General features: G+C 35.2%; 1 protein-coding gene across 1 annotated transcript in view; it reads left to right on the forward strand.

Moving 5' to 3' along the window:
• The window catches only part of LOC110200652 (ankyrin repeat domain-containing protein 26-like), a 75204-nt gene that overhangs the window by 2570 nt on the left and 49252 nt on the right, over nucleotides 1-23382 (forward strand). Inside the window, exons 2-11 of the mRNA XM_078149949.1 lie at nucleotides 1270-1340; nucleotides 4472-4568; nucleotides 4659-4711; nucleotides 7783-7930; nucleotides 8812-8873; nucleotides 11319-11415; nucleotides 14790-14818; nucleotides 14910-14991; nucleotides 15097-15141; nucleotides 18826-18902. Of these exons, the coding sequence (XP_078006075.1) occupies nucleotides 1270-1340; nucleotides 4472-4568; nucleotides 4659-4711; nucleotides 7783-7930; nucleotides 8812-8873; nucleotides 11319-11415; nucleotides 14790-14818; nucleotides 14910-14991; nucleotides 15097-15141; nucleotides 18826-18902 (761 nt within the window). The remainder of the gene's footprint in view (nucleotides 1-1269; nucleotides 1341-4471; nucleotides 4569-4658; nucleotides 4712-7782; nucleotides 7931-8811; nucleotides 8874-11318; nucleotides 11416-14789; nucleotides 14819-14909; nucleotides 14992-15096; nucleotides 15142-18825; nucleotides 18903-23382) is intronic.

Consider the following 23382-nt stretch of genomic DNA (forward strand, 5'->3'; position numbering starts at 1 on the left):
TGTTTTGTAACCCTAAGCGAGCCATTGAATCCCTCAATGTTCCCAACTCTCTGACACAGGACAGTTGCCAATCTGCATTATTTCCTCTCTGGAAGTTCCCTGTGCCAATGAAATCACAAGTCATACACCCTACCCTCCTTGAATCCCCCTTCTCCCAAAGAAGTGAATAGAGTGATAACTCTAGAGTTGAAACTCCGTGAAAGCAGATGACCACAGCAATACAGAAGTGCTACTAGCTAGAAAAATGATGACTAAAAATTTTACTTCTTGTGTGTTTAGGGAACCAGGTAAATTTTTTGTTGACCTACCTTGATTTTTCTGATTCTGTGATTCATGGAGGTCTTCTGTAAGGAGATGAGTCTTAAATTAGGTCTTAAAGGAAGTGTTGCACATTGATTGGTAGTAGATAGGCAGATGGCCATTGCAAATCAAAAAGGTATCATGAATATTCTAATTTACTCTGAAAATGGTTTCTATTCTATTCTGTAATATTATCTGACCAGGTTCGTCAGTGATTAGATTACATCCAGGAATGGTTGCTCTTGTAATAAATATCTTTCTGAGATTGAAATATATGACCTACTCACATATCTAGAGGTCAGCTAGGCCTTTAGATATAGTGGATTGAGGACTAGATTTGGAATCATGAAGACTCGTCTTTATGAGGTCAAATCTGGCCACAGACTGTTACTAGATGGGAGACCCTGGACAAATCAGTTAGCCATGTTTGCCTCAGTTTCCTCATCTGTAAAGTGTGCTGGGAAGGAAATGACAAACCACTTCAGTACCTTGTCTAAGAACCCTCCAAGTGGGGTCATGAAGAGTCAGACACAAGTGAAAGGACCAAACAACAGCAAATACAAGTCCTGTCTAGAGTTGAAGTCTGTGGAAGGTACCTTCCAGAAAAATGAGAGACACTGTGAAAGTGTTTGTCAGAAACTGTAAGGAAGGCACAGAGAGTAATGCCATGCTAGAAATACATTGCTGGTTTTTGGTGATAGTGTGATTTATAATGTCCCACTGTGTTCGTTTTTCAATTTTAGAAGAGTATAAAAATAGAAAATGAGATTATCCTGGAGGATAAACCCACTGATGGCTTCTACAACAATATTTTCTTCTCTGCTAAACTGAATCTTGAAGTAGGAATAGTTGACATACCCTGCTGTATTAAGTCATCCTTTGTAATATAGCAATGACAACAATTACAAAGCCTTTTTGATGATTCTCTTCTGGAAATAAAACTACCCATTTTTGCTTTCTTTTTAAAAGACTCTGTGACAATCCTGGGGCTGATGATTCTTGTCCAACCAGATGAAGAAGAATTAGATTTTAGTACTAAGGTAAAGTTTCTTTATGGAATTTTCCCTAGTCTTAAATTTCAGTTTGGTGGGTGCTCTGCTTTGTAAAAATAATAGCCATCAAGAAAAATGAACAAAAAGTAAACTTTTAAACAGTGTCCTTAGTATTTAATGAATTCAATGCGTTTGGAGCTATAAGAGTTACAAGCAAAAAAGCTTTTGTTCTGTGTCAGGTTTTAGATTCTTTCAAGTTTTCACACCTCTAGTTTGTTTTTTTACTGAAAAGCTAGATAAAATCAATGTGTGTACGATTTCCTTTCTATTGCTGTCTCTGTATCCCTTTCTATATTTCCTTGTAACCTTTGTATTCATCTGTACATTGGAAAGAATATTAGATTTGGAGTCAGAGAACCTGAGTTCATATTCCATGAATGCTGCTCTTTAATACCTTAGAAAATAACCTTAGAAAAGTCCTTGTTTCCTAGATGATATTTATGGTCCTGCCTAGGTCTAAATCAGTGACCCATTACATAATATACTCTTCTCCAAGTATTGCCATAAAGAAATTGTTTCCAATTTTTTAGCTCTTACAAATAGAGCCGCCATGAAGATTTTTGTACAGCTGGGTCCTTTTTTTCCTTCCTGTGCTCTTTTTAGGATGAATTCATAGTAATGGAACTTTAGCAGTGAAAGTCAGTTTTATGAGTCTTGTATGTTGTTCTCCAAAATATTTGCAGCTAATGTGCAGTCCCAACGGCAGCATGTTAGAATTTCCTACAACTCTAACAATTTATAATTTTAGAAATTTTTGACATTCTATTAGATATAATAAACTTGTATTGATTTACACTTTTCTGATTATTGGGAAATTGGAACATTTTTCATTAACTTACTAATATTTTTTGTTCAGTCATTACTTCATTTGGAGGCATTTTATCTAATTTAGAGATATGTATCAGATACAGTCAGTCTTCAGTTTTGTGGAGGTAACATTCCTAGAAAATGGCACAAAAGTCAAAAGCTTGAATATGTATGCATTGAGCATATGGGAAATAGGGAGTGAAGTTCCCACAACCATTAAAAACTAGTCTTTTGTTAGAGATTGCTGAAAATATCATTTCTAACTCAGCTCAGTCCAATTCTGCCATGCCCTTCTAGGTGGTTACCTTCCCTTTGCCCACGGGGTCACAGAGATAGTAAGTGTCTGATAATAATTGAATTCAAATCTTCTTGACTGTAGGCTTGATGCTGTATCCATTATTTTTGTTCAAATATTCATCTCCTACTTTTGTACAACATGCTGAGTTTGATTTGGTAGATATTTTTGGGTTTCTGACCCACATTTCTTTTTTTGTAAATACTGTGTTTCAGTTTCATGGTTCTTTGTCTTTTTTTTTTTTTTTTTGCAAAGCAGTTGGGGTTAGGCGATTTGTCCAGGGTCACATAGCTAGTAAATGTCAGGTGTCTGAGGCTGGATTTGAATTCAAGTCCTCCTGACTCCAGGGCTGGTGATGTGTCCACCCTGCCATCTGGCTGCCCTCATAGACCCTTTTCTTAAGAAATTGTTGATAAGTCTAGTTTGATCATGTCTGTTACTTAGTACATGACATATACACTTCTGGCAGCTTGTGGTAAGGAGACAGTATGACATGGTGGCAATAACTTATGGCACTACAAAGAACAGAAGAGAGATGATAACAGAGATGGAAGGATCTAGTGAAAGTTCTATCAGGATGTGGGAGACATGGACATGTTTGTAGGCAATAGAGAATGACCTAGTAGATGACTGAGATTAAAAATAAATGATAGAGTCAGCATGAGAGGGCAAATCTGTTGGAGGAGATGGAATGGGACAAGATCACCTGAACCAGTAGAGGGCTCAGCCTTGGTAAGGAGTAAGGCCACTTTATTATGTGACACAGGGATGAAAGAGACAGTAGCAGAAGGCATCTGAGTGATAGGTGTAGAAAAGGGGAGAAGAGGGAGCTGATGTCATATGGCCTCCATTTTTTCTATAAAATATGAAGCAAGTATGGGGAAAGAGGGAACCATGGAAGGTTTGAGAGGGGATGAAAAGGTATGGAAGAGAAGCTGTGGAGAGTGGGATAGTGAATTAATAAGGGAGGTATGGTAGGATTTGCCTAGAATCAGTAAAGGTCCAATTGAGGTTATGTAACGTAAATTTGTAGTGGTCCCACTTGGAATGGATGCATAATTTTCTCATTTTTTAATTGGTTTCCTATTTAAAATATGTATTTTAATTCATGTTCTTAAACACATTTCTTTGAATAGTGGTCCATAGGTTTTACTAGACTGCCAAAGAGGCCTATGACACAAAAAAATATAAAGAACTGCTGTTTTAGGTGGGGTTTTTTTGGTCAGGTTTATATAATACTTGATTCTTGGCATTGACTCAAAGCAATAAACAGTATACAATAAAATATCCACCATTACACTGCACTTTCATAGCTTTTTTTAGACCCAGATAGTTGTAAGCAAACTTATAACCAAAAAGTTCAAACAATCAAGCACAGTTTGCAGTTGATGTTGAGTACATATTCAGGAGTCCTGATCCTTGGATGAAAATGTGAGACCTGAACTCAAGATCTCAGCTTTTTCTCAGCAGTGCAATGAAGGCAATCACGATCTTGTGTGAACTGACGTTCTTATAGGCTACATTTCTGTCAGTTTAGTGGCCTCTTGCTAGCAGGAACCTTTGCTTTCTTCCTGCTGAAGGTGTCAATTGTAATGAGTGAACCCAACAACCAGGCCTAGAAAAAGTGAGCCTGACATCAACGTTTCCCTAGTTTCCCCAGGCTTGATACTTCAGTCAGTCATCTCTTCCTCCCTTTAGTTTTAACAAAAGAAGTAATTCAGAGCAATCATTACCATTCCAAAACACATAAAGAAACTAAAACTAATGACTAAGAGACTTTAACTTTCTTTTTTATAAGTAGTGATTTGAATGACACATTGAAATAGTAATTTCTAAAATCTAGTATTTTTCAATGATATGACAAAGCATTGAACAATAAAATTACATTACTTGGTAAATCAGTTTTTGGTGAGCAAAATAGTTCAGAAATTTAATTTTCTATGTAACAATCTGATTAAATACATTACAATGGTAAACCTCAGAGAAATGTGGGGTATTAAATATTAGTATTATATAGGAATTGAAACTCATTATTCTTTTTTATTTTTGGCAGAAACTCACCAAGTCAAACTTAACTAAAATAACAAACGCTTCTCAGCAAATAAGGAAAAACAGTAAGCTGAGGACTTTTCACTTTTATATTATTATTTATTGCCATGAAATGATAGATTTGTTCATGTACTCTTTATTTGGTTTTAATACAGGATGTTTTTCAAGGTCTTCCCAGATGATGTCTACTCTTCTGGGCATTAATAAGGTAATTATATTGCCTATGGTTCCTATCTTTCTTTCCATATTTGTTCACCCTCTGTCCTTTCCTCCCACACTCATCCCCACTTCATGAAGATGGCAAGGATTCTAGAAATGAAAGTCCTCAACAGTCATATCAAAAGAAAACTCAGGGAAATTTACATATTGAAGATAAAACCTTGATGAGTCCTGACAATTCAGATGTGAAATATCAGGAAGAAGAAGGATTAGAAAGCAGCCAAGAGGACGATTAGAATATTATGAAGATGAAATGGTAGAGGAGGAAGAAGAGGGGGAGGAATTCAGTGAAGATAGCCAGGACGCTGTAGACTGAGAGGAAGGATCAAAATATGTAGATACAGAAGATGAAGAACAAAGTCAAGATGAAGAAGATTTTGAAAATGTGAAGGAAAAAGGAGTTTTGAATAATCAACAGAATCTCTTTCTTCATACTATTAAATATGATAGAAATGAAGCTATATTTAAAATGAATGAAGAAAAGTAGTTAATGAACATTCCTACAGAATTTCCCATGTTAATTATAACATCTGTTTCTGGAAACTTAGGTGCAAATTTATATGCCACTACTCTTAAGATTAAAAAAACCAGAATATTTTGTTTGGTTAAGAAATTATTTTTTTAGAAGGGCAAGATTTAGAGGTAGAATGCGCCTTACAGGTTACCTTGCCCATTCAACCCCTTAATTTTAAAGTTCTACAACTTAGTTGTTCTTAGGGCAGCGAGGTAGCGCAGTGGATAGAGCACCAACCCTGGATTCAGGAGGACCAGAGTTCAGATCCGGCCTCAGACACATAATAGCTGTGTGACCCTGGGCAAGTCACTTAACCCCATTGCCTAACCAAAAAAAACACAAAAATACAAAAAAAACCCTCAGACTTGGTTCTGTTCTCTTAGGTAAAATAGAACAAGAAGAATATGTGAAAAAATATTTTAGGCCATAACTTTATTTTCATTTATTCAGAAACTTAAATAGCTACCACATATTTTACTTAAGTGTGTAAAATGAATGAAAATGGAAGTTTTCGTTGATCATAAGCTATAAAGGTTTCCAGTAATAATAGAATCATAAAAAGAGAAGGAACTTTGAAAGATTCAAGTACTATGTATATTTGTTCTTATTGAGAATGCGTCATGTGCCATCCCTAACATTCTATTTTTAAAATACTCAGAAAAAAATGATTCCTGAATATTTTTATCAGACCTTTATAATTTTAACCTTAAGAGTTGTAATACTCGGAAAAGGAATTTCCTTTTTATTTGTGATCACTTTTAAGGTTGCCCCTTTTTGTTTTCAGATGGACACTGATTCTTGAAAGTAATGATTAACATAGAACAGAGGAATATAAATCAGAACTTGAACAATAATCCTATTATAATCCTACTCCTTCTAACCTTTTTTTAAATACATCTCATTTCCAAAACTTTGATTTTTGTTCCATGCAGTTTATATTTTTAGCTCACATTGTATTGTGATCTTGTATAGAAGTGGGACAAAAAAAGCTGTAATCTCAAATTCCAACATTTCATTTCCAGTTTCTCCTTCATATTTTGATAGCAGTCATAATAACCCCAAATTTTAATAATTAAGTTTAACATTTTATTTAACACTTACAAAATATGTATTATATGCAAAGCATTTGTTATATGCAATTCAGAAACAAGAAAGACTTAGTCCCAGCTATCACGTACTGTATAAATTAATTGTGAATCTAAAGCATCCACAAATGACTTTAGTTTCTCATAACTATCGAAAAAGTCAGTTTAAAAACTAACAATGTTATTAATCAATCTACTTGAAGCATTTGGAATATTCACATTTTAAATGAAACTGAAGTTAAATCTATCTCTTCATGTATCTCTGTTTCAGTCAAACTAGATTACTCATCATTTCCTTAATGTACCTTGATCCTTTCCTCCTTCAGTACCTTTTCTTCCACTCTTCCCTGTGTTTGGAATATCTTCCTCACCTTCTTTTTGCCATGTGAAATTCTAGCTATCTTTCGAGGCCCAAATCAGATGATACCACCTATGTAAATCTTTCACTGGTTCTCTAACCTTTATAGTTCTTTGTAATTGTCAAAGAGATTTCACAGATTTTTCTTTCTCATATACATATATGTGTGTGTGTGTGTGTGTGTGTGTGTGTGTGTGTGTGTGTGTGTGTGTGTGTAAACATTGATTAAGTAGCTACTATGTGCTAGGCATTGTGCTAAGTGCCAGGGATGTAAATATAAAAAAAGAAACACAGTCCCAGCCCTCAGGGATCTTATAGTCTTACAGAGGAAAACAACACACATCATCAAAGGAAACCAATAATTTGGGGTTTGGGGAAAGCTACCTAGTGATGGCCCATGGGAGTGAAGTTGGAGAACTCTCCAGTAGTGCAGCAAAGTATGAAATGAGGAGATATCTGTTCCAAGCAGTCTCCTTCAATGGAGGCTTTGAAATTCCTCCAGTCATGGCAACAGTGGGTAGGGATTAGGTGGAGTACCAAGGCTGATGGAATCTTGCAGGGTGATGAGGATTTCGTAATCATAAGATTCCTAGGGCTTGGTGGAGAAGTCCTAAAGTTGTGGTGAGAAATGAGGAGAGGTCCATGCTGGGCTGTCTCCTCCACTGGAGGTTTTGGAGTTCATGGCTCTTCCCTCCAATCAGAGGGTAGCTTATCTTCCCTGCTAGATTAGTACTTGAGCATAAGGACTGTTTATTCTATTATTTTTCTCATTTCCTAGTACTAGAATGTGTTGAAGCAAGAATTAAATCATTAGCATATATAAATTAGTGTATTTAGTAAATTAATATTTACTGCTGTAAGTAGTGGTAAATAAATATTTACAGCTGTAAATTAGTATTTCTACCTATGGAGAAGAATTTTTCTGTAAATCAAATATCTAAAGTAAGTGATTGGAAACATCTAATTCTTTGACTGATTTGATTGTTAGGTCCATCAACATCTGGCAGTTCTAGTATGTTGCATAGGTTTGTATTATTCATGCTGGCAGTAGATTAAAGAAAAGTTTTGGAGGACATTGTACATTTCATTCTCATTAATTATAGGGAGCATCAACAGAATCAGAGGAGGAAGAACAGGAAGATGCTGTATCAGTTGACAGTGGTGCTAGAGAACAAACACTTCCTGAAACGCCGTATCTTCCCAATGAAGTTCAGGCTCACCGTACAGCAGGGAATCGTGCTGTTAGAAAAGGCAAGTTATTGTTTCACAGGACCCGAGATTTCATCATTGTAGAAAATTCCCAATGAGGAAATTTCTACCAATACAGTTTGGCAACTGTTCTACAGCTAATATATGTGTATATATATCTATATATATCTATATCTATCTATATCTATATCTATATCTATATCTATATGTATTTTTGGTTTTAGGCAGTTGGGGTTAAGTGACTTGCCCATGGTCACACAGCTAGTACGTGTCAAGTGTTTGGTCTGAGGCCAGATTTGAACTCAGGTCCTCCTGACTTCAGGGCCGGCACTCTATCCACTGCACCACCTAGCTGCCTCCAACTTATATTTGTTCTTACCAAGTAGCTTGGGACACTAATAAGTTCATTGTCTTGCCTGTGGTCACACAGCCAATGTATCATAAATGTGACTGGAGCCCAGGTCTTCCTTATTCCAAAACCAGCCTCCTATCCACTGTGCAGTGCTACCCCTCAAGTTATAGAATACGCTTACAAAATATCATTTTTACAAAATGCCTTTACGAACCTATAAATTTAATATGTTCTGACCTAACTGAAGTATATGAAATATAAACAATCTTTCTCTTTCTTCTTTTCACACACAGTATTAAGTGTATTTTAGAAAAGAATTTTGTTGTGTAGTCTTGTATAAAATTACCTCCTAGCCCCTAACTTCTTTCTTTGAAGGACCTTCCTTTTCCCCAAATCCCTAAATCCAAATGTTGCTCTGTTATTCTGTTTTTGTCTCCTGGAATTTTTTTCTGTTGTCATTTTCATTTAATTTTTCCTGCAGGAATTATGAATAGACATATTTGAACAGTTTTCATGTTCTCAGTCGCAGGTGTTGTAATTATTAATATAGTTTTTTGCCTGTGTTTTATAGAAATGATGTCAGCATTAGGATTAGAAGAGGAAGAAGATTCAGAATTTCCTTGGGAGTCAGAGGTATCTTCTGTTAAGTTATTTTGAAACTTCAGTATTGATTGTTACCTTTAAAATTGCATTTCAGATTTACTTATTTACTAATCATTGCAATTGCCTTGGTAGAATTAGAACCAGAATTTTAGAGCTGAAAGAGACCTTAGAAATAATCTAGTCCAACTACTTATATTTAACACATGAGAAAGCTGATCCCCAGAGAAGTCAGGTAACTTGCCTTTGATCTCACAACTGGTTAGTGACAGAACCAACAATAGAATCCAGTGGCTCTGACTCTCAGGCCATACACTTTCCACTCTACCCCTTAATACCTTACCAGTTTCAAAGTGTCATTCATTCATTTACTTAGTCATTCAGTGAACAGATGCCATAGTACCTTATGCTGCATATTCCAGTAAAGTAAGAGATTTAGACAAAGACTTAGTATACAACCCTGCTTCCCTTCTGCATGAGTAGCTTAACTTTAAGTGATGGGATAGAACAAATGCGTGTCTAAGATGATTTTTATGGCCCACTGTTAGCAAATTTCTGTGCAACTTGCATGCACAGCTGCTGAGATCAATACAAAGGGAAATGGGAGAGGAAGTTGTGGTTAGTCAGAAAAGCCTTCATGGAAGAGGTAATAATTAGGACTTAATGATGTGGTCAAATTTTGATTGGCAGAAAAGAGGGAGGAAAACATTCCAGAAGAGAGGATAGGCAGAAGGAAGTAAGGGTGGTTGCAAGGAATGTAAAGAGTGAAGGTTTGTTGTAACAGATGGCCTATAATAGGGAATGGAAATTATTTTCTGCAAATAAGGCAGTGTGAGTTGAGGTCTTGAATAATAGCTTTAGAAGTTGGGATTTGATTTGCATCATGGAGCCACTGTCCCTTCTTATGCAGTGTAATAGTATTTTGTATTTTGTGTTTTAGGAAAGCTTTTTTGTGATCAGTATAGAAGATTAACTGGAGCAGAGGTACATTATAGGCAAAAAAAGATGTTTTGATAGGTATAAAATGCTGAAATAAACTGGAGTGATGGTGGAATTAGGAAAGAGTAAATAATGATGTTGTTTATTTTAGAGAAAGTTTCAGCAGTGTGTAGTGATTATTTAGCTATAGAGAGCGAAGGAGATAGCTGAGTTTTTAAGGATGAGGACCTAGAAAAAATGTAGATATCACTGAAAGAGACAAGGAAGTTAGAAAGGGTTGGGAGACTTACATGATGACAGGCTAAGGTAACTTTTTAACATGTTAGTTCTCAGGAAATATTTAAATGGAGGTATCTCATAGAGTGCTAGAATTTTAGGATTATGAGAGTAATATCAGATGGTTTTCCATGTCTTCTGACCAAGGGGGTCAGAAATTTGGGTCACACAGGAATCTCTCTTGTAATTGAAATAGGCAGAGTTGAAGGCATTAACTCATAGCTTTATGTTGGAAATAATCAAAGGCAGAAGCATGAAGTGTGAAGACAAGAAAAGGGCAGTGAATGTGCTTATGCTTTTTAGTGTATGTAGAATGTTGAGTGGAGACCAACTACCAGAGAGACAAAAAATCATGACTCACAAGAGGATTGGAGGCCATTATATGTATTAGACATCAAGCATGAGGCCCGGAAATGAAACAAAGAAAAAAATATATATGTATATAATCCAAGTGTGGGAATTGTATTGAATACTCCACTATGAACTATGAGTTGTTAAGTACAATAGATATGGATGGTGTGATTAAGCTAAAATTTTCTGTCAGAAATGTCATATATGTGTGTATGTATATTGATAAACCTACCTAGCTCAGTTTGAGCTGTGCAAGGCTTTGTTGTTGTTCATTCATTTCAGTCGTGTCTGACTTTTCATGAGCCCATTTGGCGTTTGCTCGACAAAGGTACTGGAGTGGTTTGCTGTTTCCTTCTCCAGCTAATTTGACAGATAAGGAAACTGAGGCAAACAGGGTCACATAGCTACTAAGTGTCTGACACTAAGTTTAAACTCATGAAGATATATCTTCCTGACTTTAAGCCCAGGGGTCTGTTGGCTTTGCCACCTTCTCTAAGGGGATTATATACTGTACATTCAGCCCCAAATATTATTTTCTTCTCCCACATTGTTCGTATGTGGAAAGAATATTTTAAATGTTCTATAAAATATTATAACTATCATAGCAATAATGTCTGGACTTAAAATTTTATCATTACCTACAAGTAAGCCATTTCCGTTTGAAAAAGTGTACTCCAGCCTATACCACCACACTGACCAGTGTTATCTCATGTAAAGACAAAAATAGAAGAGTGAACTTGAAAAGCATAAGCATGAGGTTGTGCTTTTGAAGAAAATGTTTTGTAAAACCGTTTTCTTCTGTAAAACTCTCATGTCTCAGTGGGAAGTTCACATTTTACCAGCAGAAAGCATTCAGGACTGCTTTCTGCAGTGGGCTTGCTAACTGCGTTGTTGATCTTTTCATTTGCTTAGGGTGCCACTGAAAGTCTGCACAGTGGATCTGCCAGGCATACACCTGCAGCCACAAATCAAACAGTAAAAGACAGTATTTCAATGGGACAACGTGAAGGTAAGATTATATATAGTTAGATTTGTTACATAGTTAGGTTTGTTTAAAAAAAATAAAAATGGTATCTGGGGGGTGGGGTGGGGAAGTGATTCTGTCATCAAATATGTAGAAGAAAAGAAGATGCACAAAGTCTTAGTGTCACTATAGGACTAAGCAGTATTACTGAAGCCATGCCTGAGCAAAATCAGAAGAAGAGATTAAAAAGGAATACAATAGGAGAACAATGTTGAAGGAGAGGTATTAAAAGGAGAATGGAAGAGTTCAATGGAAAGAGAGAGAATAGAAATAAATATGTTTGATATGGAGTTAGTAATTGGTTTTAGTAATTTTCTCTGTTAGTAATTGTCCATCCTTTGCATGGTGGTTAGTTTTAGAAAACAGAATGATAAAAGTTAGTACCTTCTCTGATACTTAGCATCTCAGAGAGTTGATTAGAGTACTGAAAGGTTAAGTGAGTGATTTGTTAATAGTCACACAGCCAATATGAAAATCAGAGGTGGGACTCGAGCACAGGCCTTCCTCATTCTAGGGCCATCTCTCCATCCACTCTGCACCTCAGACTTCACTGGTCTCTCTCATCTCCTGGATCTGAAACCTTTGGTTGTTTATTCCCTGTGTCTACAGATAAAATTAAAGTGAGGAAAATGTTTTATGAACTTCATTTTTAAAATCTTAAGTATCTGCTTTTTTTTGTTTTTTATTTTTTGGGGGGGACTAGGCAGTGGGGTTAAGTGACTTGCCCAGGGTCACACAGCTAGTAAGTGTTATGTCTGAGGCTGGATTTGAGCTCAGGTCCTCCTGAATGTAGGGCTGGTGCTCTATCCACTATGCCATCTAGCTGCTCAAGTATCTGCTTATGAAAGGCTGTTTAGGTTTAGACACTTGTAACTTTGAATGAGAGGCTCCATAAGTTGATGTCAGTAAATGGTGACAAAAAAAAAAAAGGGTAGGCTACAGGAAGTCAGAAATATAGATAATAGAAGATGGTTGCATTGGAACCAGGAAGAGAAAGCAACCAAAGACTCCTTCACTTTCCTAAATTTCTAAGGAGGGTATGAGGGCCTCAGTGCTGGGAGTTCTTAATACTTTTACATATATTCATGTCTCCACTCCTCAAATTCATGTATTCAAGAATAAGATCATGCTTTTTGCCCTCCTTATTCTTAGCAACTTTTGGCTTATTTTCTTTCATGTTGGCATTTTATATAGCCTAAGGGTGTTAAATGAGGTGGCCATAGGATAAAAGACAAAGATAAAAAAAATTTCCAGTAACTCAGGAGAAAAATCGCTTGCCACAGATGTTTAGGAGATGAAGGAGTGCTGTCTTCTAAGGCCCTTAATAGTGGGCCTCTAACCAACCTGAATTCATTCTGCTTGTCTTTGCTCTCTTTTTCAGCCAAACTGTTCTGTTAGTTATTCTGTATATTGTCAGGTCCTGTGCTACCCCCATGTATCCATTCAGGCCACTTGTAGAAATCTCTCACTTCCTTCAGAAACTTTCTCAGGTTTAAACTCCGTGAAGCTTTTCTGGATTTTACTAGTCTTCTTGACAATTGTTTCCCAATATATTGATTTATTGGTTTCTTTTAAAGGTATACTTATTATAAACATTATCAACTGTTACAGAGCTCCCTACTGCTACCTACCTGACACTATAATCCATCCCAAGGTTTACTAACCATAGACACAACAACCGTTGTTCTTTCTGAACTTTTCATAAAAGGAAATATAGAGCAAATATAAAATTGTAACAAAAAGAATTATATGTAAATGTTCACTTACCCTAAGGACCCATGAGTTCATTGGTCTAGACTCTAGTCTAGATGCTCTGGAAACTGTAACAGATTGAGGCCAACTTCCCATCCCCACCTCTCTGAATGAAATACAGTCTTCTTCATTAATTTCTGAGGCAAAAAAGAATATCACCTTATTGCCATGCTTTCAATGATGCCCACACAGAATACACACATAAGGACAAGCATTGCTCACCTCTAGCACATGGGCTATTCCTCTGTACTGGAAATTAAACACATGTGTTCCAGGTGTTGATAGGAATTAGAGTGTTTTCTTCCTCAATGCCTGAATAAAGAAAAAGAGCACTAAGATATATTAGGCAATTTGTCTGTCCTCTCTCTGAAGAGGAGAATAATTACTGTCTTTTTTAGCTTAGTTGAGTGAGGAAAAACCATTTACACAGAAGTTAGTTAAGATGCTTATATTACTGATGCATATGGAATAAATAAGAGGTAAAGCAACAATGCTGTTTTGGAAGTACCTATTTTAAAACTTCTTTCAATTTCTTAATACTTTTGTGGACTAACTTATAGTAAAATTAATTTTATAATTTAGTATCATAAACAAATTTTTAAGAATTTTTTGGCCTAATGTATCATAAACTAATTTAATATTGCAAAGTATATGATGCTTTCAGAACTTCAAATTTTATTTTCTAAGATTGATTGTCAATATGTAAATAGGTTTGTTTTCCATTAATGCTAAATTACATATGTTGAAAGGGTTTTCATATATTAATAATATTGAAATAGTAATTGAGATTATTAAAACAATTTTGCTTTTTTAAAATAACTCTCAAAATAAAAAGTTTTTGTGCGTCATTTCTTAGATTTATTTTATATACCGTCTTTTATGAGTGGATCAAGAAACTTTAAGATGGATAAACTAATAGATACAAGAAGTATAGACATGCCAGTAGGCAACATGGGTATGGAAAGAAATGAAAATGTGTTATTAACTATTATTCTGCAAGTACACATCTAAGTGGATATATTGAGAACATTTGTTTTTAGCCCTTCAATTCTGTGATAAGAAGATGGTTTATATATTGTTTTAAATTCTATTTTATCTTTACTCTTTACATAATGCCTGATTTTACAAATTATATTACTTATTAAGGAATCATCAACACTATGAGCACTTGTAGTATAATTGCATGAATCATTCTCATTGCTTGGAAGATTTGCTGTTGCATTAGAGTATCAACTTTGTAATTAACCTCCTGTGGAACTTGATTATCCATCTCTTAAAAAGGATAATCTTTATATGTGTCATTGATGAGCATGCTTATTTTTTATTGGTATATGTACACATATGTATTTGAGTCCCTTGAAATCTGATTTATTTGAAATGTAGATTACGTGTTGTGCTAACACTATATTCTTATTTTATTTCAAGGACTAATAATTGATTCCAATTACTGTCATACAAATGCCATAATAAGAATTATGCCAAATTAAAACAGTCATTCTTTAAATCCTGTAATGGGATCCAACAAGTCTATTCATTTTGCATGAAATTGTGATTGAATTACACTGTTTAAATAAAGCTGATGATAAAACTGTTTATTCTTTTTTCAGATTATCTTGAGAGACATCCTAATTTGAAGGTAATGACATTGATACTTTTAATGTATTATCTGATATTTACTGAAAACTTTAAGTATAACTATCTTGTTATTTAATTATCTTGTTTCATAGCCCCTTCAACTCAGTATTGAAATGAAAGATTCTTTCACAAACCAAGAAGTAGAAAAAGGAGTTAAGGAAAAACAAAAGTCATGTAAGTTTCATAATTCTGTAATTTAGGAAGAAAAGAAGTATATTTTAAAGAATGTTCAGTATTCATATTTCTTTTTTCTCCTCTTCCTCCCCATTTATATTACAGATTTAATGGAAGAATTTGGTTTAGATGATGCAGATGACATTGATGGTATTTTCCTTTTTTCCCTTTCTTTACAATAATGAGAATAAGTGAATTTTTTATAATCATGCCTAATAGAAGATGTATCTTCTAGTCCTCAGGTTTTTACTTTTGTGTTTTGAACACCATATTTCAAATTGTATTTTTATACTACATTGTGAGAAGACGCATAAATCCAGTTATTTATGTATTCTCCCAATTCAGGTTAACATACGTTAAGCAACTGTTATGTATCACGTGTACATCAAGTGCCTGTAGTTGTACTGTAGGACACAAAGATAAGAACAAGCAGTTCTTTGCTTCAAGGAATTTACTTTCTGTGAACAAGATCTGGAGTAAAGGAAGTAAGGGAGAGAGATACAAATGCTCTAGGAAAATTGAGGGGGAAGAGAGCATGAAAAAGGAGGATGGTTGTGGAAAGAAGGTTTCATAGCTGTGATGCCCCCTGAGCTGAGGCAGTAGGGTGCCACAGAAGGCTTTAGAGCAAGAGAGTGGCCTAGTTAGTCAGAAGATGACTTGACAGCTTCGTGTAGAATGGGCCAGAGAAGGTAGGAACCAGAGATAAGAAGACTAGTTAGTAATTTATTGCAAAAATCCAGGTAAAAGTTGATGAGGTTGTGAAGTTGAATGTGAAGGAATGAAGAAAAGGGAGAGGATGACAGATTTTATGGACGTAGAATCAACAGGACTTAACAACTTTTGTGTATGTCCATACACACACACACACACACACACACACACACACACACACACATATGTTTAGATGAGAGAAGTGTCAAAGACATAGAACCAGATGACTAAGAAGATGACCTGTCCTTAACAAAGATCAGAAATATGCAAGGATTGATGATTTCAGAAGTAGAGGAGGGAGGAGAAGGAAATGATGAGTTCAGGCTTATTTGTGTTGAATCTGAAGGTCCAGGAGGACATACAGGGTGAGATGTCCAGGAGCCGGTCCTAAAATGTGGTGTCCAAAACTAAGCGCAGTGTTTAGGTGTGGTCTGACCAAGGCAGAGGTCAGCCAGGCTACCACCTCCCCTCCTGTGGACATTATGTCTCTTTTGATGAAATGTAAAATTGCTCTAGCTCTTATGGCTGCTACATTGACTCACGTTGAACATATAGTCTAACAAAATCCAACAAATTCTGATAAATGTTTATCTATCCATACTTTATCTATCTTGTGTTTTTACTTGTGTTTGTCATTTTGTCCACAAAGATGACATGAGGAAATTTGTCAAAGGCTTTGCTGAAATTTAGGTAAACTATGACCACAATCCCCTGGTCAGTCAGTCCAGTAACCCTGTCAATAGGTGAAAATAGTCTGGTCTGACTTTTTCTTCCCACTTCCCAATGAAATCATGAGAGTGGATGAGATCACCAACAAAGATTATCAAAAGAGATTATCTGTGAGGCAAGGGACTTCAACAGTATCTGAGGCTTTTTAAGGTCAAGAAAGATGAAGACTGATAAACAGGTTATCAGTTAAGATACCATTGGTAACCTTGGAGTAGTTTCAGTAGAGTATAAGGCCCAAAGACAGATAAAAGGGTTTGAGGACTTATTATAAATAACTCTAGTAATTAGACACTTGAAAAGGAGGGGTGGTACTGGACAGTAACTTGAGGAGATGCTGTAATTAAGTGAAAGATGGGAAAAACTTTAAAGACTCAGAAAATTAAATGTTTGTTGTATATTCTGGTGTTTATCCCTTTCCTACATCATTGTCCTTTATTTGCTCTTTTCAAAACTAGTATAAAAGTAGTCTTGTCATATTTGAAAAGGGTGTACTTAAACTCTATAAACTGTCATTTTCATGCTCAATTTGTCACATTCCAATCTTTATTAGTGTAGGTAATCAAAATAAATGATTAAGTCATGTGATGACAAAATTGGCTTCCTGTTCTTACTCCTGTCATGCAGCCTAGAATCTAGCAGGTGTCTTTTTAACAGGTATTTTGACTTTTTTACTCTAATCAGTATAACATATTCCACAGACACTGAAAGGGGGTAGTTTAGGCCTGCATGCTAAATTAGTCTTCTCCTCTCCGATTAACTGTGATTTCCTACTTCATTTTTTTTAGTGTTTCAAATCCTAAGACCGTTAGGCTTATCTAGGTATATATTCACGTATAAAATCCATATATGAATCTTTCTTTTTTTCCTGTCATTTTGGATTCTTTATAGTTATCTTCCCCAGAGCTAAATATAATTGACTTAACTTTCTACTAGTCTTAAATTACCTGGTTAATTGATGCTTCCCAGTAATTGTTTCCATGGCATTGGTTTGAATGGAATACAGTTACCATACCAGGGAATGTCTTTGTCATACCATTATTAGAAGTTCCATAGATTAAGATAATTATATCATATTCAGGCTTAACTGTTTATGTTGCTTTTGTTTCAGTAGATTTGTTTGACCTTTGGCATATACAGTTATGTCTTCCTAATCCTTAGAAGTTCTGTTAATCTTTTCGCCTCTGTGAATTTCTCTCCATGTAATCATACTCTTATCTAATTCTGAGGTAACTAAAAGTTTTAAAGTGAATTTCAAATTAACTGCTGGAGTATTATCTGCATGTCATGTTTTCATGTTTTCTTGGCTTAATCAGAGTGTTTATAGAGTTACTTAATGACACAGGTCTCATTTACTTTTATTTCCCTATGCAACGTGGTACCAAGGAAGAAGACTTTTTGTCCTACTTCTTTTGAGATAGTCCTGGCCAATGGTTTCACATATTAAGATTTAGGTTTTGTTCTCTCTGTGTTTTGAAATGATCAGATTGATTCTGTCTTTTTTAAATTGATTTTGTCCTCTCACTGCCTAAGTCACGATTCTTTGTCTCTGAACTTAGTTCAGAAATTCATCTGTCCTGTGATGAGTTAAATTTAGAAATCCATTTCTCTTTTAGTCACTAGTCTATTCTTCTATCAAGGAAATCTGTTACCCTTGAAAAACGCATGTAAATGCCAGGGAGTCTGGTCTCTTATCTTTATAACACCAAGGTATCCTTCAAGGATGTCTGGTTTGTTATCCATAGTCTGGTCCACTGTCTGTAATCTTGCAGGTAGCCTCAAGCAATGAATATTTATTAGTCACAAGAGAGAAGTAAGAGGTTGTTGCTAACTGCTTATTCCCAATTTCTGGTCAGTCATGTTGTCCTCATCCGCATGGTGCTGTCTACTCTATAACCTGTCTCATTGTTTTCCCTACCTACCCAACTCTGTTTTTTGTTCTCTTGTACTTCCCCAAACTCCATGAAGGCTATTGATCTCTATCCCATGGTTTTTGGTCATTGAGAAATCTCATTGATCCAGTTTATTGGTCGCTGCTAGCCTAAGTAACAAATTGATCATGCAACGGACTATGTTCTCTGAGTTTACCTTTCATTTTCAAATGTAATAGTTTCAACTAGATTAAATATCTAAATCAATCTTCATAGCTTCCTGTAATTTGGTATGATATGAGCATCTCACAAGAAACTTAAAATGTAGCAGTAGGTTGAGATTACGAAATATTCAGCTAAAATCATAATTAGTAAAATAAAAATTTCTTACATTTTATACCTTATTTTAAAATAGATTTAGAAAATTATAGCTGTCATAACTGCCATTACTGTTAATTGGGGGATTTCATTCACATCAGAAAAGTAATTCTAAACAAAGTAAAATTTTACTTAAATATTAATATAGATTTAACACGAGAATTGGAATTTAAAGGATCATCGGAGGAAAGCCAAGAAAGTTTTGATGAAAGTGACCCAGAACAGGTATGTAAAAGTGATATTCAAATTTCTGATATTTTACTTCAGTAAAAGTGCCTTTCATGCTAGTTTTATTGGGAGTTTTTCAGAATTTAGTTTACTTTTAAATGCATTTTTGTCTGATTTTAAGAGTTGAAATTTTCTTTGGAGGTACAGGGACCAACTGAAAAAGTTCATCTCTATTTGTATAATAATGGAGTAAAGGAAGAGTCCATGGATAGTGTTTACTGCTGGCATTTTTATAAATTTCTTACACGATAAGGAAGTTAACTTATACTACCTCATCATATAATTATTTTGCCCTTAGTAAACAAAATAATTGTGATAACAGAATTACCATGAATCTGGATGCGTGTGAAAGCGTATTGTAGTACTGATTTCTTTCTTATTGCCAGGCTAAAATTATTAGTCACCAATGCCAAAATAATAACCTGGAATGTCAGTATCTGGGAATGTATATCATTTTAGATAACTACACTACATTTTGTTAGTGTTTTACAGTGTTAATGTGTGGCATTAAAAATGCCAAAATAATAAAATCTTACCATTAATGATTAAAGTTAATCTAGTCTATCCTTAACCCAAATAACCAGTCCCTCTCTGTATTACCCCTCAAAAGTAGTTGAAGACCTTGTGTGACTGAAAACTTATTACCTAAATGAAACAGCCAATTATCTATTTCGGACAGCTCTAATTGTTGAGGATGTTTTCCTTAGGTTAAGCTGTAATTTACCTTCCTATAGTGTGCACCCAGGGCTCCTGGTTCTCCCTTAAAGAGTCAAGTTCTGCATTCTAATTCTCTAAATATTTGGTGACCATTATCCCAACATCCCTTAAATCTTCTTTCCTACAGACTAGACACCCTCAATTGCCTAGCAGACCCTCCTGTGATATGAGTCATGGTTGAATTCTGAACTCTCTTTTTGTTTCTCTGAAGGCGCTGCAGTTCTCCAGTGTCCTGTCTAAGTGTAATAATAAAAATGTTCCAACCAGGACAGAGTAGAGGATTGTCATGTCTCTCACTAAGGATGCTGTACTACTTTTGCTGCAGAGATTACATTCGTCCTTTTGATAGCCACATCAGTATTAAATTTATGACCCAGTACCAAATACTTTCTTTCTCTCAGGAACTCCTATGAAAAACTGTTTCTCTCATTGTGTGCATATTCAGTTGATTTTTTTTTTTAATCTAAGTCCGGGGTTTTACATTTATTCCATTTAAATTGTACGTTCTTAGTACCAGCCCGTGGTTCCAATTTATCAAAATCCTTTGGAATCTCAGTTCTGTGACTTATTTTATCAGCAGCCCCTCCCAATTCCATGACATTAACAAATCTGATCATAAGCATTCCATATATCACTTCCTCCTGATTATCAGTTTAAAATGTTGACCAGAACAAGACTGGTCTTCCAGACTGCCTTCCCGATTAAATTAGGGTTCATTGGGTCTTCCCAATGAAGCTGCTCCAAAGCTACCTAATTTTCCTTTAATACACTCCACATTTTTCATCTAGTCCAGAAAGATTTTGTGAGAAACTTTTTCAAATAACTTGTTGAAATTCGGGCACACTGTGTCTTTGACATAGTCTACTGACAGTTTAACAACAAAAAAAGGAAACATCTAAGGTGTCTAGCATAACTTGTTTTTAATGAACTCATGTCAATTTTTAATTATTCCCCTCATTAAACCTTTTTTTTGGAAGTATATGCAAACTATTACTTTGATACTTCAGGCTAAAATTTACCAGGAATCAAGAACATTCACCTTTTTCTAGTCCCATGGCAATTCTTTCATAAACTGTAACAACTCAAAGATTTAAGACAAAGATTCTTTTTTAAAAAATTTTTAATTAATTCATTTCGAATTATCAACAATTACTTCCATAAGCCTTTGAGTTTTAAATTTTTCTCCCCCTCCCTCCCCAAGATGGCACATAATCTGATATAGGCTGTACATATATATTCTTATTAAACATATTTTCACATTAGTGATATTGTAGGTAAAAGTTAGAACCAATAGGAGGAACCCCCTGAAAGAGAAAACAAAATACAACAGAAGAAAAAAAAATAGCAGATAGTATGCTTCGATCTGCATTCAAACTCCATAGTTCTTTCTTTGGATGTGGATAGCATGAGGCCTTTGGAGATGTAAGACAAAGATTCTTCAGCCCTATATGCAAATTAGTTTAAGTGCCTTGAGATGCTAATCCTAATCATACAATTTGGACTCAGTGAGGAGGATGGTGTTGGGATATCCCATATTCTAAGAGCTTCCTGACAATGTTTTCTTTAACAGAAATTAGAGGAATTCCAAAGTCCATGTTTCAGTTGTTCTGTACAAGAGAGAATCTGATCTTAGTCTTATTACCATGTTTCACTTAGTTGTTATATCCTGCACAAGCAAGAGGCAAGGGGGAGGTGAAAGATAAATCATGTCACACAGTCTTACCCTGTCATAGAATCTAGTACCAGGTTCCAGTTCACAACCAGGGCCTCAATCCTATACTTTGCCTAGCCTACTCAGCTTTCTTCACTCTATCACTGACCTATAAACCATTTTTGAAATCATTATTCCAATGTTATTTCCTAATAATCAGAAATTTGTTACTGTGTAACTTATCCTCATTAATGTATTATAGAACTTTAACCTGAGTATTGCCCAAATAGTACCACAGTCATCAACAAGTCAGTTAATTAAATATTTTCTTAGAATGCATAGGTTTCAGCTTAAGGAGTAGCTATGATATGCAGTAGAAAGTGGTTATGATCTAGGGCTATAATAACCTTTTGAGCCATTACTGTTACATGAAATGATTCTATCACTTCATGTATGTTCATTCAAGAAAATAATGGCCTCTCTATAATTAATTAATAAAGCAATAAAGAACATAACTTCTTTAGAAGGTGGTATGTACCCTGAATGTCTTCCAAAGCAGACTGTCAACTTGTTAGAGATATTGTAGGTGAGATTTCTGTCCAGATGTAATGAACTAGTTGCCTTTCGACTTAGAGATTTGGTGGATCTATGAATTTGGAATATAGTGAAAAATCAGTCAAATAAAATGTTGCCATCTTGCTTAAATTATGGCTTTTCAAATGTCCAGTTTTGTGGAAATGATATTATAGTTAATTTAAAGTAGTTTATTTTGGCATGGACAGTTAATTGGCAAAGTGGATAGATTGCCAGGCCTAGAGTCAGGAAGATGCAGGAAATGGCAGGAAATGGCAAACCACTCTAGTATCTTTACCGAGAAAAGCCCAAATGAGGTCACAAAGAGTTAGCTGTGACTGAACAACAACAAAAAAGTTGATTGTGGTCATGTGTAAATGATAGAATGTGATTCTGTCATGTAAACATTTTTATTTAAATTTATTCAAGAATATCTGTGTATAGACTTATCAGTACTGTGGCTTGTCCCGTGTAAACTTGTTGCGGGACTATAAGAGAGTCTTGCCTTTAGAGCTGGATCCGTGGTTCTTACCTGTAGTGGGGTGAGGGAATCACGTCTTACTTGGCTGTTTTAAAGCAGTCACTTCCTGCCGTATCCCATAAATTCTGTTGATGAATCTAAGTTGTGTACTGTAATCATTTTTATTTAAATTTATTCAGGAATGTCTGTGTATAGACTTATCAGTACTGTGGCTTGTCCCATGTAAACTTGTTGCGGGACTATAAGAGAATCTTGCCTTTAGAGCTGGATCTGTGGTTCTTACCTGTAGTGGGGTAAGGGAATCACGTCTTACTTGGCTGTTTTAAAGCAGTCACTTCCTGCCGTATCCCCATAAATTCTGTTGATGAATCTAAGTTGTATACTGTAATCATTTTTATTTCTTGTTCTGAATCATACAAAAATCATTTCCCTCCTCTTGCCAACCCCTCCCCTCCCGTTAGTAAAATAAACAAGAGAGGCGGTTTTCACTGGAACCAGACTCAGAAGTTCACAGTCAGTACGGGTGTACCTCATGACAGTACAGTCATTTTAAAGCACATTCTGTTTCCCCATAGACTTATGCCATAATTTAGAGTTGCTATTTTTACACCTATAATTGACCTTCAGTTTAAAGAAATTTAAGAGTCAGCAGGAGGCAAACACATAAATGTGGTAAAGAATCTCACTACTTAAAAGGAACAGTGAGGTAAGTTTTCTGTTGTATCCCAAATTTATCCTTGATTTGCTTTGGTTTTTTCTTCAGGCAGAACATGTGTTTAAGATAATTTTAATTATTTAGAGTTATTGTCTCTTTTTAACCGATTTTGAAAACTATTGTACTATGAGACAAAAAAAAATATGAAATGGGAAATTGTTTCTTTGTGTTTTGTTAGGAGCATAGTATGTCTTGTGCATAATAACACATTTACCCTATTTCCAAACACCCTGATAAAACCTACTTTGAAATTGTATTTGTTCTGTCATTTAGGGAAAGTTTAAATAATTTTTTAACGTTCCTTTCAAATACAGTGATTTGAGACTGGATAAGATCTTAA

This window comes from Phascolarctos cinereus, unplaced genomic scaffold (genome assembly GCF_003287225.1).
Source record: "Phascolarctos cinereus isolate Bilbo 61053 unplaced genomic scaffold, phaCin_HiC Scaffold_1;HRSCAF=81, whole genome shotgun sequence".
NCBI classification, from domain to species: domain Eukaryota; kingdom Metazoa; phylum Chordata; class Mammalia; order Diprotodontia; family Phascolarctidae; genus Phascolarctos; species Phascolarctos cinereus.